The sequence below is a fragment of the Xenopus laevis genome, chromosome 6S (assembly GCF_017654675.1).
Source record: "Xenopus laevis strain J_2021 chromosome 6S, Xenopus_laevis_v10.1, whole genome shotgun sequence".
Lineage (NCBI taxonomy): Eukaryota > Metazoa > Chordata > Amphibia > Anura > Pipidae > Xenopus > Xenopus laevis.
Genome location: NC_054382.1, coordinates 16,606,681 through 16,625,568, shown reverse-complemented (window position 1 = coordinate 16,625,568; position 18,888 = coordinate 16,606,681). Strand labels below are relative to the sequence as shown.

The following is an 18,888-nucleotide window of genomic DNA, read 5'->3' as shown; positions in this document are numbered from 1 at the left end:
GCGTGTCTGTGCGTGTGCGCGTGTCTGTGCGTGTGCGCGTGTCTGTGCGTGTGCGCGTGTCTGTGCGTGTGCGCGTGTCTGTGCGTGTGCGCGTGTCTGTGTGTGCGCGCGTGTCTGTGTGTGTGTGCGTGTCTGTGTGTGTGTGCGTGTCTGTGTGTGTCTGTGTGTGCGTGTGTGTGCGTGCGTGTGCGTGCCTGTGTCTGTGCGTGTGCGCGTGTCTGTGCGTGTGCGCGTGTCTGTGCGTGTGCGCGTGTCTGTGCGTGTGCGCGTGTCTGTGCGTGTGCGCGTGTCTGTGCGTGTGCGCGTGTCTGTGCGTGTGCGCGTGTCTGTGCGTGTGCGCGTGTCTGTGCGTGTGCGCGTGTCTGTGTGTGCGCGCGTGTCTGTGTGTGTGCGCGTGTCTGTGTGTGTGTCTGCCTGAGAGTGTGTGTGTGCGCGTCTGTGTGTGTGCGCGTCTGTCTGCCTGCGCGCCAGTCTGCCTGCGCGTCGGTCTGTGTGTCTGTCTGTGTCCCAGAATCCTTGAGACCTTGGGTTTTCCAGAACGGATCTTTCCGTAAATCTCCTTAATTTTTCCTTAATACAGGTATAGGATCTGTTATCCTGAAACCCGCTATCGAAGCTCATCTCCCATAAACTCCATTTTATCCAAATCCAAATTTTTTAAAAATATTTCCTTTTTCTCTGTAATAATAAAACAGCTTCATAGGACTAACGTTTCCCTATATATAGGGTCAAAGTTGTGTTTATGCAGAAGGGTAGCACTAAAATCTCTTCACGTCAGTTCCACTTGAGCAGAACAACAACTTCATTCAATAGCACTGATCCAAAAAAAAAAAAATGGCATTACCTTGTCATTCGTTTCCAGCAGAACTGTGCTGTGTCTCCACTTGGTGAAGACTATGGGTTCCTGGAACCTTCTGTCAAGGCTTCGGCTTTTAGTGATCTCCCTCAGGGGCTCTAATGTGGAGTTATACTATAGGAGAAAGGAATTAAACACCGATATTTGTGCTCTTAAATTGCAAACAATGGACATTAACAGTGAGAGAGACCTCTGCATTCCAAATCCAAGGTAAGTTTTGCATTTTACTAACCAAAGTGGAAAAAAATCGGACCCAGTTCAGTAATAATGGCAGGCATAAGCAGTTTGCATTTAAAGGACATATAAAGCCTAATTTTTCTACCATGTATATAAGTTGGGCATATCTTCTCCACCAAAGCCACATCATTTGTACTGCATATCCCCTCCATTTGCCAGCACCATCACATTTTCAGAAAAGTAATAGCAGCTTTCACCCGGCGGCCATTTTGCCTCTGACACATCATCATTAAAAAGTTAATGCACTGCAGAATGCAGGTTTACACAGGCACAACATACTTTGATAAAAAGTTCTGCTGGGGTTGAACACTGTAATGGTTAAGCTGAGCTCAGGAAAGGTGGTTTGGAGAAAAAAAATAGGATCAGTCAGCTAGAGTTTCTTTGGGAACCTGCAATACTGTCTCTTCATTGGCTGTTAGACTGGAGGGTGTGTTTAGTAATATGAGCTAAGAAGAACTGAGCATACTCATAAGTCAACAGCCAAAGCAAATTCCTTAGGGAGGGGGCAGAGTGGGTTAGAGGAGGAGAAGGATTCCTAAGTGATCAACAACCTTACTGTTATCATTTTAACAACCAGAGTGTCAGGTATCTAAAGATTTCAAAGAGGCTGTTCGTTGATTAGATTTTTGTAGAGGGGATTTACATGTCCTTTAAAGGGGACCCGTCACCCAAAAAAAATATTCATAATCCTATTTTATCACATCAGTCAAGCAAAATGAACTTTAATTACACTATATAAATTATTTGAATCTTGTTTCCTTCAGTCTAAGAATTCATAATTATAACAAGCAGACAGAAGCCATTTTGTGGACACAAATTCTATGTGAGGCTACACATTTATTGTTATTACTACTATATAATACTCATTTTCTATTCAGGCCCTCTCTTATTTATATATTCCAGTCTCGTTCAAATCAGTGTATGGTTACTAGTGTAATTTGGACCCGAGCAACCAGACCGCTGAAATTGCAAACTGGGGAGCTGCTGAAAAGCTTTATAACTCAAAATAAATATAACTCAAAAACCACAAATAATAAAAAATGAAAACCAATTGCAAATGGTCTCAAAATATCACTCTCTACATCATACTAACCCAAAGGTGAACAACTCCTTTTATCGTGAGGTTTCTCTACCAACTGCCTCCTAATAAGAGTGCCCAACAGCGCCACCACAGATAATTTTTCTGAACAAAAATGTTAGTGAGCTATTTTGGACTAAAAAGCACCAGTATCGGCACTCGATTCAAGAAAACTGGAGGCAGCAGAGGCAGTTTCGGGCACTTCTCCACTGCTTAAAGGAACAGTAAAAGCAAAAAATGAAAGTGTTTTAAAGTAATAAAAATATAATGCAGTGTTGCCCTGCACTGGTAAAACTGATGTATTTGCTTCAGAAACTCTACTATTGTTTATATAAATAAGCTGCTGTGTTGCAATGGGGGCAGCCATCCAAAGGAGAAAAGGCTCAGGTTACACAGCAGATAAGCTCTGTAGAAAATAATGTTATCCCCTATTTAACCTGTGCCATATAGCCTTTTTTCAATTTCCCCCATTGCTACACAGCAGCTTGTTTATATGAACAGTAATAGTGTTTCTGAAGCAAACAGATCAGTTTTACCAGTGCAGGGCAAAGTAGATGATATTTTCATTACTTTAAAACACTTTCATTTTTTTGATGTTACTTTTCCTTTAAATAAGTTGGTAGATCAACCACTCTATTAGCCTTAGGCTCCTCAGATAAGGCAAATAATTCACCGGTGTAGCCCCACTGCCAGGTGGTTTAAACTTTATGTTTAACCTTGGATTCAATTTTAGAACAGCAGTCAGAAACACCAAAATCCTTTCATCTGTGAATGAGAAATACTGTTCCATTTATTACCTTTGGCAACTCCCATTCGGAGCGTGATCCGTCTGCACTGTAGTAATATGGTCTGCCTTGATCATCAACATGTTTTATCCACTGCAATAAAAGAGACAAAAATGTTGAATCAACTTCTAATATTATAACTAAATTCACTTTATAACTAAATTTGGAGAAAACAAAAGCACTGAAATCAGCCAATGTCTTTACACAGGAAATTTAGGGCAGAGACACACAGTCAGATTCAGAGAGATTAGTCGTTTACCCGCGGGTTACCCACAAAAACCTGCGGTACCCTGTGGGTTGTCGGTATAAGATCCGGGTGAGGGTATAGATGGGGGTCAACGGTGCTGCGGGTTTGCGGGTCGCGGGTCTTCTCAATAGCGATTTTTACTCCTTTTTTCTGATCACGCCTACTTCAGATGATGTCACTTCCGGTTTACAATGGCAGCACTTTCTGATTCTTGACGGTCAGCGGGTCACGGGTTGCGGATAAGGTACTTACGGGTCGGGTATCGGGTCCAAGTGGGTAAGAATGCGGATTGCAGGTTGTAGGTACGTGTTCCAAAAAATGGACCCGTGCAGGACTCTAGCTCGGAGCACTTCGTTTTCCAAAGACGCCTGAAGTTGCCTCACAAGGAAACTTCAGGCGACTTCAGAAAACTAAGAGTTCCAAGTGCCATCCCGCTAGAGATTTACATTCTAGCTGGCGGGAAGGCAGGGGAAGGTAGTTAGGGGAGATTAGTTGCCAGGCGACTAACTCCCCGAATCTGAGCGTGTGTCTCTGCCCTTAGACTGTATGGAACAGGCAGGTAATTATATTACTGTTTGACTAGATGTTTGGTTATTAGCAATTCAGTTATCTGTTACTGTCCTAAACTAAAATTGATTGGGACTTCCCAGGCTTTTCTGAACAGAACAGTCATTGCTCAAAGCTGCTGCTCCACTGTACACTATGGCCAAAAGGTAAGTGTGGTGTGCAAAAGGTTCATTGTGTTGATCGTGAAAACACATAGAAAGCTCAGAAATGTGCCTTACATTAAGAACATATATACACCACCCAAAAAGAAGCTCTATATTTCTTTTAGTGCAATTATAACCAGTGACATAACACGGTATTGGCATTAGAAATGCCACTGGTAGCACTGAACACCAACGGCACATGTAATAACTTTAAAGGGATACTGTCATGAAAAAAACACATCAGTTTAATATTGCTGCTCCAGCAGACTTTGGCACTGAAAACAGTTTCTCAAAAGAGCAGATTTTTTTTATATTTAATTTTGAAATCTGATATGGGGCTAAATACATTGTCAGTTTCCCAGCTGCCCCCAGTCATGTGAAATGTGCTCCGATAAACCTTAGTCAATCTTTCCTGCAAGCTGGAGTGATATGACAACCCTCCCTTCCTCTCCCCCTCCATTTCTCCCCCCAGCAGCCTAACATCAGAACAACGGGAAGGTAACCAGATAGCAGATCCCTAACACAAGATAACAGCTGCCTGGTAGATCTAAAAACAACACTCAATAGTAAAATCCAGGTCCCACTGAGACACATTCAGTTACATTGAATAGGAGAAACAACAGCCTGCCAGAAAGCAGTTCCATCCTAAAGTGCTGGCTCTTTCTGAAAGCACATGACCAGCCAAAATGACCTGAGATGCACCTACACACTAATATTACAACTAAAAAAAGAATACATTTGTTGGTTCAGGAATGACATTTTTTATAGTAGAGTGAATTATTTGCAGTGTAAACAGTGTCATTTAGAAATAAAAACTACTTCATAAAAAATCATGTCAGAATCCCTTTAACTTGAAGAGAATATCAAGAATGTACCTTTTCATTAGTATGGTCATTTATAAAGGTGGTGTGGCCGTGCTGATCCAATTCTTCCGACCAGCCCCTTGGAGGAGACTCACACTGACTATCTGACTGGTTGTCACAAGTGCTGTGGTTTATATCGTCTGCTGAAAGCTGCTCTCGGAAATTGGAAGGATTTGTGCAAGCAGAGACAGAAGTTGATCAGCGTCGGAAAGAGGCAATTGCAGAGAGTGTAATTTAACTGTTTCATCAATACGGAGAAGAACCAAATGGAACCAAAGCAAGAAATGACATTAAATTATCAGAGAAGCTACTGACAGCGAGGGTAACCTTACTTGACATTCAAACAGAAGTCTGACGTGGTAAAATAACTGTACTATACTTTTGCAAGCCAAACGGCTTTCGAAGATGGGTGAAATAGCATAAGAGGTGCACATAATGCTGCAGTAATAACGTGCTGCCCACACTAGGTAATGCTAATTATTCCTGATTCCCATAATTATGAAGAGGCAGAGACAAAAGCCTTGTTACAGTTATATCAAGAGGGCAAGAATTCATTAGAGTTAGAGAAATCTTTTTAGTTAAATATTAAAGTTAGAAAATCTATTGGTAATAGAAGAGAACATCGACAGTGAGTAGATTATATAGCAATAGTGCAGCGTTATTAAAGTTATTTGCACCTCTGTAGCAAAATAAGGCACGGGGATGGATAAAAGTTGTCTCCTGTCAGTACTTTGCAGAAATGAATCGCAGCAGAAATGACAGTTGCAGCAGAAACGTATTTTGGCTTGTTCTCTGGCAGTAGTTTTCTGTAATTGGCACCAGATGAAAAGCAGGCTCACTGCATAAGGCTACCAACACTTTACCCAACGGGTCAGCCATATCATGAATCCTAAATAGAACTGCTCAAAAAGAAACAAGTGAAAGGACATCCTTGTTTACCCAAAAGCATAAGAGCGACCCAGCTGCAATGTGGGATGCGCAGTGCAGTCCTGTGCAGTCATATGAGAACAAAGCTCAAAGCAATATGCTTATGTGGAGTATAGTGTAGGCCTCCTTTTCATCAGCAGGGAATGAGTATGTTGTACAAACAAAGGAGAATGGATGGTGCCAAGTATAGGAAAATGCTGCTTAAAGGAGAACTAAACCCTAACAATATGGCTAAAAATGCCTTATTTTATATACTGAACTTATTGCACGAGGCTAAAGTTTCAGCTTGTCAATAGCAGCAATGATCCAGGGCTTCAAACTTGTCACAGGGGGTCACCATCTTGGAAAGTGTCTGTGACACTCACATGCTCAGTGGGCTCTGATTGGCTGTTGAGAAGCTAAGCTTAGGGCTCGTCACTAATTATCCAGCAGAAAATGAGCTTCCCCTGTAATATAAGCTGATGCTACAGGGCTGATTATTAAATTCTGATGCTAATTGCACTGGTTTCTGTGCTGCCATGTAGTAATTATCTGTATTAATTACTAATCAGTCTTATATTGTGACATTTCTATTCTATGTGTACTGTATATTGTGAGTGGGTCCCTAAGCTCAGTAAGTGACAGCAGCACAGAGCATGTGCAGTGAATCAGCAGAAAAGAAGACGGGGAGCTACTGGGGCATCTTTGGAGAAACAGATCTTTACTTCTAAAGGGCTGTGGTTGCCTTGGGCTGGTACAGAAGCACAAAACATAATGTACAACATTTCTAGCTACTTCTTAAGTTAAGCTTTAGTTCTCCTTTAATGAAGCTTGGGCAAAAGTTCACCTTCCAGCAGGACAGTGATGGCAGACACAAGGCAAATACAAGTATGCTTGGAGAAGGAAGAGAGCTGCAGGCTTTGTAGAGAAAACAATACTGTCAATGGTAGCAGTGTATCCAAACAGGTTTCTGACTGGGGATGCTGCCAGATGCATCACTCCAAAGCAGGCAGCCATATTGGGCCATGTGCCTTTTTCTCAAGTGCCTAACTCAGTGGTGCTGTGACATGGGACATGAGTCTACACTGGGGTGCACACCCATCATCACTGTCCTTGGGCCCCAATACAGATAGATCCCCAGTCACCCCTTTGCACTCAGAGAGGACTTTGCAGCCCAGATTGAAATTCTGTGTTGAACAGAAACAGCCAATACTTAACAAGAGTGAATGGCAGTGTTAAAACGAATGAGTGTTATTCTGTTTAAAATATAAATGTGCTACCTGTACATTCTGGTAATTCAGGTATGGGACCTGTTATCCAGAATGCTTGGGACCTGGGGCTTTCTGGATAACAGATCTTTCCGTAATTTGGATCTTCATACCTTACGTCTGCTAGGAAATCATGTAAACTTTAAATAAACCCAATAGGCTGGTTCTGCTTCTAATAAGGATGAATTATATCTTAGTAGGGATCAAGTGCAAGCTACTGTTTTATTATTACAGAGAAAAAGGAAATCATTTTTAAAAAATTGAATTATTAAATAAAAGTGAGTCTATGGGAGACAGCTGTAATTCGGAGCGTCCTGGATAACGGGTTTCCACATAATGGATCCCATACCTGTATTCTGGTATTTTGTATGAAGACCAATTGGAAAGTTGCTTAGAACTAGCCATTTTGTAACATTCTAAAAGTTAACTGAAAGGTGAACCACCCCTTTAACTGAGGTTTAGCTGTTCAGGTTCTAGCTAATAACTAGCCACATTTCTGTGATGCCAGAAAGACTTCAGAACATGTAGAGATGATTTCTGGCCCCCAAAAGCAAAATTATAAGTGGTTGGGGGAGCAGAAGGCACTGCACCCTTTATTAAAGGAAATGCTAAAATAAATTGAGCTTTATCAGAAAGGTCTATATAAATAAACCAGTAAACCCCCAAAGTAATGCTGCTCTGAGTCTTCTCAGAAAGAAACACAGCATTTCTTTACTTCTTTTGTGTACACATGGACTTCTGTATCAGACTTCCTGTTTTCAGCATAAACCTCCAGGGCTAGGGCTTGAGCATGCTCAGTTTGCTCCTCTCCCTGCTGTAATCTGGGCCTAGAGCTGTAAATTAACAGGGAGAGACTCAGGCAGGAAGTGATGTCACACCAAGCTTATATGGCGGCTGCTATCCTAAACAAACAGAGAGCTTCTAGAGCCGTTAACTCAAGTATGGTAAAGCATTCTGCAGAATAAATAGTGTTATAGCTTGCACTATTGTGGCTAATACAGGGCCGGAAACTAGGGGTAGGCAGAGCAGGCACGTGCCTAGGGCGAAAAGCCGGGGGGGCGCCAGACATGTACCTGCTCTGTAGTCTACCCCATGTCCGGTCCCGTCTCTCCCTGACTGCTGCTTGTATTTTTTGCATAAATGCACTTCTGCGCATACGTCGTTTCTCACATACACGAGCACACACTCAGCACACACTCGAGCACACACTCAGCCGGCACCGTGGCCGGCCAGGTTGCCTGGGGCGCCTGGCTCTGGGCTAATCTATTGGCAATAAACTGCTTCGGTAGCTTTCCTCCTCCTTAAAGGTGCACAGCCTATATTCATTTTTATTCCTCTTCTATCACCACGAGCACCACTGCAGACAAGTAAAAAAAATAAGGAAGAGAGCAAAGATTTTTACAGACCTCTTGGTCAGCTTGGCTGGAAGACTCTGATTTGCCAGAGCCGGCTTCCTTTGTACCCCGCGGAGGCTTCCATGTTCTTTCTTGAGTTGTTTTATTGAAGTAATAGTAACGACCGCTGTTATCTTTATGGGTCTCCCACTCGCCTGTAATTTGCACTGGAGGAGAGGCGGGCTGCGGGGGCAGAGCAGACTGCGAGATTTTCAGCTCTTCTAAATTCGCATATACGGGGGAATCAGATCTGGCCGGCGCAGGTGAGACCGAGAACTAAAATGGGAAAAAAGACAGCAAGTAAAAATCTGAAAAACACTAAAATATTGGATTAAATAAGTTTAGTTACAGACTGTATTAATTACAGAAAGAAGTATTTTCACACAGTGCCCTTATAAGCTGAAATGAAATGTTTATTTCATACATAACGGATTCAGATTTGTGCAAATAATGCATATAAATAATATACATATGTAGTAACTCAGCCCCACTAGATGTCCCCACAGAACTCCCTATTCTATAAAGTACAAGTAGTTGGCATGCATCTGCTATGGAAACACTAGTTAGGAGCACTTTGCTAATATGGAAAATCCAATTTCATTATGAACACAATTCTCAGTCTTTAGGCTGCTCAAAATAAGAGCAAATTAAGTTTCGTTGCAAGTTGAAACACTGGAAACATCCATGGAGACCAGCTCACTCCATTGAACCAGTGAAACTTAACCATAACCTGCATAATGTGCAGTACAAGTAAGGGACCGGTTATCCAGAATGCTCGGGACCTGGGGTTTTTCGGATAACGGTTCTTCTCATACCTTAAAGGGGTTGTTCACCTTCAAATTAACTTTTAGTATGATGTAGTGAGTGATATTCTAAGACAATGTGCAATTTGTTTTAATTTTTTATTATATGTGGTTTCTGGGTTATTTAGTTTTTTATTCAGCAGCTCTCTATATTGCAATTTCAGCAATCTGGTTGCTAGGGTACGAATTCCCCTAGCAACCATGCACGGATTTGAATAAGAGACTGGAATATGAATAGGAGAGGACCTGAATGGAAAGAAGAGTAATAAAAAGTAGCAATAACAAAAAAAATATAGATTTACAGAGCATTTGTTTTTAGATGGGGCCAGTGACCCCCATTTGAAAGCTGGGAAGAATCCAAAGAAAAAGGCAAATAACTCAAAAACTATAAATAAAAAATAAATAAATAATGAAGACCAATTGAAAAGTTGCTTAGAACTGACCATTCTATAACATACTAAAAGTTCATTTAAAGGTGAACCACCCCTTTAAGTCTACTAGAAAATCATGTAAATATTATATAAACCCAATAGGCTGGTTTTGCTTCCAATAAGGATTAATTATATCTTAGTTGGGATCAAGTATAAGCTACTGTTTTATTACTACAAATCATTTTTAAAAATTTAGTTTATTTGATTATAATGAAGTCCATGGGAGATGGGCTTTTGGTAATTCAGAGCTTTCTGGATAATGGATCCCATACCTATCACTATTAGACACAAAGCCTCCATGCATGTTCCTTGTATTTTGGTTATGGGACCCGTTATCCAGAATACTCAGGACCTGGGGCTTTCAGGATAACAGATCTTTCTGTGATTTGGATCTTCATACCTTAAGTCTCCTAGAAAATCATGTAAACATTAAATAAATCCAATAGGCTGGTTTTGCTTCCAATAAGAATTAATTGTATTTTAGTTGTGGTCAAGTACAAGCTACTGTTTTATTATTACAGAGAAAAAGTAAATCATTTTATACAAATAATCGAAATTTTTAAAAATGGGAGTCTATGGGAGACGGCTTTTCTGTAATTCTGGGCTTTGTGGATAACAGGTCCCATACCTGTAGAATAGAATTCAATGTTGGGTGTTCGTCATTTAGAACAATATGTGGAATATCTGCAATAGGGTTTTTTTTTTTTTTTCTTTTTTAGCTTTGAGCCCTTGTTTGAGGTCCAACATTTGGTCAGGGATAAATGGCAGATATTTTAAAACCTTGACATTCATCCCAATTATCACTTCCCATTCTGAATTCTATATATCCTGCTTCCTTATATTGGGTTAGTTTACCTTTCTTTAAAAAATATTCTGTTTTCATAAGTGGACAAGATCTATTTAATGATTTTTATGATGTAGGAAAAAAATCAGTTTGGTCTTTTAAAAAATTGATTTAAGTGCAGAAGTCTGCTAATTTCATTCCTGAAACAGCAAGTACCGTATATACTCGAGTATAAGCCGAGTTTTTCAGCCCCCAAAATATGCTGAAAAACTCTACCTCAGCTTATACTCGGGTCAAGCGCAAAAACGGTTGCCGGCACCTAAGAATAGTCGCAGGCGTCCAAGAATAGTCGCCAAGAATATTCTCCGGCGTCCAAGAATGGTCACCAGCATCCAAGAATGGTCGCCAGCATCCAAAAATGAGACGCCGGCACCTCCAATGGGAGCAGAAACCCTCAATTTTTTGATTGAAACTAACCAGACGCTGCTGCATTTGTCACCCTAGGCTTATACTCGATTCAATAAGCTTTGGAGGTAAAATTAGGTACCTCGGCTTATACTCGGGACAGCTTATACTTGAGTATATACGGTATATTTTTAGTTGTAATATTGGTGTGTAGGTGCATCTCAGGTCATTTTGCCTGGTCATGTGCTTTCAGAAAGAGCCAGCACTTTAGGATGGAACTGCTTTCTGGCAGGCTGTTGTTTCTCCAACTCAATGTAACTGAATGTGTCGCAGTGGGACCTGGATTTTACTATTGGTGCTGTTCTTATATCTACCAGGCAGCTGTTATCTTTTGTTATGGAGCTGCTATCTGGTTACCTTCCCATTCTTCTGTTAGGCTGCTTGGGGGAAAGGGAGGGGTGATATCACTCCAACTTGCAGTACAGCAGTAAAGAGTGACTGAAGTTTATCAGAGCATGACTGGGGGCAGCTGGGAAACTGACAATATGTCTAGCCCCATGTCAGATTTCAAAATTAAATATATAAAAATCTGTTTTGAGAAACAGATTTCAGTGCAGAATTCTGCTGGAGCAGCACTATTAACTGATGCAGTTTGAAAAAAAAATATTTTCCCATGACAGTATCCCTTTAAAGGAGAATTCAACCCGTTATTAAATTTTTTACGAGTTGAATTCTCCTTTAAGGACCCTAATCTTAAAAGTGGGTAAAAAAAATCTATTAGTGGTCAGGAAGACTATAGGGGTTGGGCTGGATGATAGCCGCTCACATAGATAACTTGGCAAGCATTGAAAGAATCCACAAAGCCACAGAATACTTCGCTTCAACCATGACTCACAATACATTTCCTCCTCCTCCAGATTAGAGACAGGTTTCACTCTCCTGCTGATATGGCCCCATATCAACGACAACCAGAAGACGTCAGACCATAACAATAACCCATTTCAATAACCAGGAAAAGAAACAAAAATGTATTGTAAGCAACAAAGCTTATATTATAAAGAATGGAGAGGGGGAAAAAAGCATATTCATTCGAGTTTTAGATATGCGATCTTTTTATTAAACAATCTCCCAATCGAATTCGAATTTGTTAGAGTTAGAAATTCGACCTTTGATACATGTGCCTCTAAGGGGCAGATTTATCAAGGGTCGAATTGAAAATTCTAATTTCTAATTTTCTAGTTTTTTTATGGCCAAAACCATCAAATTGGACTAGGGAATTGTTTAAAAATTTGAATTTGATTTTCGAGATTTATCATACTCTGGCCCTTGAAGAACTCAAATTCACCTATTTGCCACCTAAAACCTGCCGAATTGCTGTTTTAGTCAATGGGCGACTTTCTGGGATCAATTTGTAGTTGTTTGCTGCCTTCCTGACATTCGAGTTTTTTCCAGAGAGAGTTTTTAAAACTAAAATCGAATTTGATTCGAGTTTTCAGGTCGATCCTATTCACTATCCTATTATGGGAGTTTTAAAAAAACCCTATGAATTCAAAATTTGACCCTAGATAAATCTGCCCCTAAATCTCTCATAATTGCTTTAAAGGCTGGGACTGATATGGCAAAAGATATACTATAATCATAATCTTGTGTGTGGCATGAGCAGAAACTTCTCCTTTTTAACACAATGTTTACATAAAGTTTTGCCTGTTTGCATTTCTGTAATGCTTGCCGAAGGAATGACTTTGCAATAGGTGTTGCCGTCTCCAAAGCAAACAAGCTGACTAATGTTCATATGCGCATAAGAATGACAAGTGGAAGAAAAAATCTTACAGTAACTTGGGAAACTGAGGCGAGAGGAAGGGCACATTCACCAAATACAATGCAGCCTTCTTTCCAAGCAATATTTTGCTTGCCACAGTCTTTGCCTCAATTGTGCCTGGTGTGTTATTTCAGATTTTTAGGGTATTTAAAGGAGAAGGAAAGCTACCAAAGCAGCTTATTGCCATTGATTAGCCACAATAGTACAAGCTATAAGACTATATTTATTCTGCAGAATGATTTACCATACGTGAGTAACAGCTCAAAAGCTCTGTTTGTTTAGGATGGCAGCTGCCATATAAGCGTGGAGTCTCTCCCTGCTCAGCTCTAGGCTCAGGGAGGGGAGGAGGGAGGGGGGAGAGAGGAGCAAACTGAGCATGCTCAAGCCCATGCACTGGAGGTTTATGCTGAAAACAGGAAGTCTGATACAGAAGCCCATGTGCATACAATAGAAGAAAAGAAAAGCTGTGAGGACTCAGAGCAGCATTACTTTGAGGGTTTACTTTTACTGGTGTATTTATATAGACCTTTCCGATAAAGCTTACTTAATTGTAGACTTTCCTTCTCCTTTAATAAATGGCACAGTACTTCTGCAACCCTATCTATATCTATCTATATCTATCTATATCTGTCTTCATCTATCTATATCTGTCTTCATCTATCTATATCTGTCTTCATCTATCTATCATCTATCTCTATCTATCATCTATCTCTATCTCTCATCTATCATCTCTCATCTATCTCTATCATCTATCTCTATCTATCATCTATCTCTATCTATCATCTATCATCTGTCATCTATCTAGATCTATCCATCAATATCATCTATCTTTATCTATCTCTATCTATCTATCTATCATCTATCCATTATCTGAATCTATCATCCATTATCTATATCTATCATCTATTATCTATATCTATCATCTATCTCCATCATCTATCTATCATCATCATTAACCATCATCTATATCAATCATCTATATATTTCCTATATATCTCTATCATCTATCTATATCTATCTAATCTACCTATCTCTATCTATCAATATCTATATTTATATCTATCTATCTATATCTGCGTGATCACCATTCAGTGGTATATTTGCATTAGTAATAACTAGTAACTGCACCATAGAAAGATTATGGCATAAGGATTTACAAGTAATTCATGTCAGATGACGTTAAGCTTCAATTCAGTTCCTCTTCACTAATTCCATTAGAGCTAAAAATGAAGGTAAATCATAGCATTGGACCAGCATGTCCTGTTCTTTAAGGAACACCAAAAACCTGTTAAAAATAGTGAAACAGCTATAGATAAATGTGACCATATCAAATGCCATGGAATTCAGGAAGATAAGCGAATGAACCCAAAGGCAGTCAGAGCTGCGATGGCAGGAAAGGAATCCTTGTTTTGTGCTGAGAGAGCAGCATGCACTAATCTGGAGCTTGCCCATTAATTATAACACACCATCCCCTCCCACACTGTTCAAATAGAATTCTGGATCAGCATTCAGAGGCTCAGTTAGAACCACCAGCGTTTTATAGAACATTCTCCCGGATACCAGTGTGTGCTAAACATTAACAGCAACCGCTGCTTCATCCCATGCACACATGTAAAATACATGTTAATAATAATAATAATGTATATTTCTTTTAATTTCAACTGCGCCCCACTGAAATCTATGGCTGTGTGTGTAGGAGTGCACTGGAATTCACTCACCTATACAATACACTTCTGCTTATTTACATGGCAGCATGAGGCTTTCCCAGTTTATAAAGGAATTATCAACTTTTACTTTAGATAAAGGGGAAGAGATGCATATCACAGAATCCTCTGCAGAGTGGAGGCAGGTTGTATATTCAATGAGACCAATATGAATGAACACTATGCTGGCAAATGGAGAAGCTCATATGACAGGGAAAGGGACAGGAAATATAAGAAAACCTATTTTGTTATAGGTAGGGGACCTCTTATCCAGAATGCTTGCGACTTTTGTTTCTTAGGCTGACAGGTCCCCTTTAAGTCTGCTACAAAACATTTAAACATTAAATAAACCCAATAGGCTGGTTTTGCATACGATAAGGATTAATTATATTTCAGTTTGGATCAAGTACAAGAAAAATGGAAATAGGTTTTAAAATGGGATTATTTAATAAAAATGGAACCTATGGGAGATGACCCTTAAAGGACAAGGAAAGTTAAACTAAAGAAGTAGCTAGACATGTTGTACATTATGTTTTGTGCTTCTGTACCAGCCCAAGGCAAGTAAAGCCATTTAGCAGTAAAGATCTGTGTCTCCAAAGATGCCCCAGTAGCTCCCAAGCTTCTTTTTCTGCAGATTCACTGCACATGCTCTGTTCTGCTGTCAGTTATTGAGCTTAGGGATCGAATATACAGTACACATAGAATATAAATGTCACAATATAAGGCTGATTAGTAATTAATATGGATAATTACTACATGGCAGCACAGAAAATAGTGCAATTAGCATCAGAATTGAATAATCAGCCCTGTAGCATCAGTTTATATTACAGACCAACCTCATTTTCTGCTGGATAATTAGTGACGAGCCCTAAGCTTAGCTTCTCAACAGCTGCTCAGAGCCCACTGAGCATGTGAGTGTCGCAGACACTTTCCAAGATGGTGACCCCCTGTGACAAGTTTGAAGTCCTGGATCATTGCTGCTATTGACAAGCTGAAACCTTAGCCTCGTGCAATAAGTTCAGTATATAAACATGGCATTTTTAGCCCTATTCATTTTTAGGGTTTAGTTCTCCTTTAAATAATTCTGAGATTTCTGGATACCAAGTTTCCAGGTAACAGATCATATACCTGTATTATTAAACATGTATTTAACTAACACTAATATATTACCCAGCACTGTACAATATGTGAGTGTATACATTAAGCATACAATAATACATAAAACAACAACCAATAACATAAAACAAGAAGTAAAGAGGGCCCTGCCCATTTAGTTCTCTCCTACACATTTCCTACTTAATGCACTCTTTGCACTTCCTTATAGTTGTACTCAACGCCACTCAAGTCTTTCTCCCCGCCGAACATTTGATAAAAATCATATGAATTTGGTAAATTCAGTACATGTATGGTGGGGAGACCATATTGACCCCTACACTTGCTCAATGGATATTGGCTGGTTCACCGACATGCTGGAAATGTTCATCTGCTGATGCACCAAATCTCCTAGTGTATGGGGCATTGGCAGATTAAAGGGGTTGTTCACCTTCAAACACTTTTTTTCAGTTCAGTTGTTTTAAGACAGTTCACCAGAAATAAAGACTTTTTACAATTATTTTTTTGAGATAGTTTTATAACTAATATTGAAGCGAAAATTTTCATTTTTCACCTTCTAGCAGCTCTGGGGTGGTCGCCGTAACTGCTGAGCAGAATACCTGAGTTTCATTAAAGGCAGCTGTTAGAATTGTTACAATAGTTGCTAGTATTCCACAGATACTGCTGAGAAATGGATCAATCAATGGAGCAAAAAGTGTATCAGTTCAGAGAGCTGCCAGACTGAAAAACCAGAGACATGAACATTCAACTAAAATTTTGGAAAAAATAAAAGATGGAAGCTGAACAACACCTTAAAATTGAACAGTAACACCAAAAAGTGCTTTAAATGAAAGACAATATAATATACTGTTGCCCTGTGCTAGTAAAAATGGAGTGTTTTGCTTCAGAAACACTAGAGTTTATATAAACAAGCTGCTTTGTAGCCATGGGGCAGCCATTCAAGCACAGGATACACAGTAGATAACAGATAAGTACTACTATAGTTTATATAAACAAGCTGCTGTGTAGCCATGGGGGCAGCCATTCAAGCACAGGATACACAGTAGATAACAGATAAGTACTACTATAGTTTATATAAACAAGCTGCTGTGTAGCCATGGGGGCAGCCATTCAAGCACAGGATACAAAGTAGATAACAGATAAGTACTACTATAGTTTATATAAACAAGCTGCTTTGTAGCCATGGGGCAGCCATTCAAGCACAGGATACACAGTAGATAACAGATAAGTACTACTATAGTTTATATAAACAAGCTGCTGTGTAGCCATGGGGGCAGCCATTCAAGCACAGGATACACAGTAGATAACAGATAAGTACTACTATAGTTTATATAAACAAGCTGCTTTGTAGCCATGGGGCAGCCATTCAAGCACAGGATACACAGTAGATAACAGATAAGTACTACTATAGTTTATATAAACAAGCTGCTGTGTAGCCATGGGGCAGCCATTCAAGCACAGGATACACAGTAGATAACAGATAAGTACTACTATAGTTTATATAAACAAGCTGCTGTGTAGCCATGGGGGCAGCCATTCAAGCACAGGATACACAGTAGATAACAGATAAGTACTACTATAGTTTATATAAACAAGCTGCTGTGTAGCCATGGGGGCAGCCATTCAAGCACAGGATACACAGTAGATAACAGATAAGTACTACTATAGTTTATATAAACAAGCTGCTGTGTAGCCATGGGGGCAGCCATTCAAGCACAGGATACACAGTAGATAACAGATAAGTACTACTATAGTTTATATAAACAAGCTGCTGTGTAGCCATGGGGGCAGCCATTCAAGCACAGGATACACAGTAGATAACAGATAAGTACTGCTATAGTTTATATAAACAAGCTGCTGTGTAGCCATGGGGGCAGCCATTCAAGCACAGGATACACAGTAGATAACGGATATATTCTGAAGAATCCAATTGTATACTACAGAGCTTATCTGTTATCAGCTGTGTACCCTATGCCTTTTCTCCTTTTTCAGCTTTTGAATGGCTGCCCCCATGGCTACACAGCAGCTTGTTTATATAAACTATAGAAGAGTTTCTGAAGCAAATACAACAGTTGTATCAATGCCAGGCAACACTACATTATATTTTTATTACTTTAAAACACTTTCATTTTTTGGTGTTACTGTTCCTTTAAGTTTCAGTCATTCAGGCTATCAACCCAAATGATTGGAAAAATAGAAAGTTGACAATTAAAGCTCCACAAATAATTGGGGCTAAAGTAAAATGCTCAGTCAATTTTCCCTAATTCCATTAAAGTAGGAAAGAATGAAGGCTGGCTTGTAGTATATGCAACAGAATGTTCTACTAAATGCAAAACTTGAAAAGACTATAGTCTTTTTTCAACCTAAATTAACTATATCTGCTCCTATGAAACCAGAAAATTAGGCTCAGACAGCTTTACTGCTGTGTCCTACAATTAGCTTATCCTCAGCAAATCTGATGTGAGAAGGAAAATGATAGGGATGCACCGAATCCAGAAGTCGGTTCGGGATTCAGCCTTTTTCAGTTGGAATCGGATTCGGCCGAACCCTTCTGCCCGGCCGAACCAACAGGAGAGAAATCATATGACTTTTTGTCACAAAACAAGGAAGTAAAAAAAGTTTCCCCCTTTTCATCCCTAATTTGCATATGCAAATTAGGATTCGCATTCAGTTCAGTATTCGGCCAAATCCAAAATAGTGGATTCAGTGCATCCCTAGAAAACGAGCTCATATTTTATTCTGATAACGTCCAGAAACTAAGGTGACCATAGATGTAATGCTTACTGCAACCATTTAGAGCTGAATCGTCAGATATACAGGTACAAACGATAGAATTCTACCTCTATCTGATGATTCAGCAGTAAACTGTGGCCAATGTTCAGGAGCCTTAAATTTTCCGACCTTGAAAATGGATGAGCTGACCAATATCTAAGTCTTTTGCTGATATCAGTCGTCTTGTCTCCCGCCATATGACCTGGGGTTTTCTGGATAATGGATCTTTCCGTGATTTGGATCTTCATACTTCTACTAGAAAATTATGTAACCATTAAATAACCCTAATAGGCTGGTTTTGCTTCCAATAAGAATTAATTATATCTTAGTTGGGATCAAGTACAAGGTACTGTTTTATTATTACAGAGGAAAAGGAAATCATTTTTAAAAATTTTGATTATTTGGAAAAAATCGGGTCTATGGGAGACGGCCTTTCCATAATTCGGGGGTTTCTGGATAATGGGTTTCCGGATAACGGATCCCATACCTGTATTATATACACCTGAAAAGCATGTAATCTTGAGTTAATCAGATTCATCTTCTATTTTTTTTATTTATTTTTTTACAGTAAAAAAAATTTTTTTTTTTCTTTCTTGAAGCCAAAGGAGTCTGGCTGCTTGCAAAGCACACAGTTCAGCATCATCAGTTAAGTTCTTAAATAAAACTCTAATAATTGCTTTAGAGGCCGTGCTGATAAGGCAAAGTTATACCATA

General features: G+C 39.6%; 1 protein-coding gene across 5 annotated transcripts in view; it reads right to left on the bottom strand.

The window, feature by feature from the left end:
- arhgap12.S (Rho GTPase activating protein 12 S homeolog) overlaps window positions 1-18,888 on the bottom strand; it is a 70,725-nt gene that overhangs the window by 31,185 nt on the left and 20,652 nt on the right. For 3 of the 5 annotated variants that reach the window (XM_041567086.1, XM_018268602.2, NM_001087321.1), the window contains 3 exon segments: window positions 8,357-8,620; window positions 2,969-3,049; window positions 845-970 (listed from right to left, as the gene is read on the bottom strand). In XM_041567086.1, coding sequence (XP_041423020.1) covers window positions 845-970; window positions 2,969-3,049; window positions 8,357-8,620 — 471 coding nt within the window. 5 annotated transcript variants of the gene reach the window in all.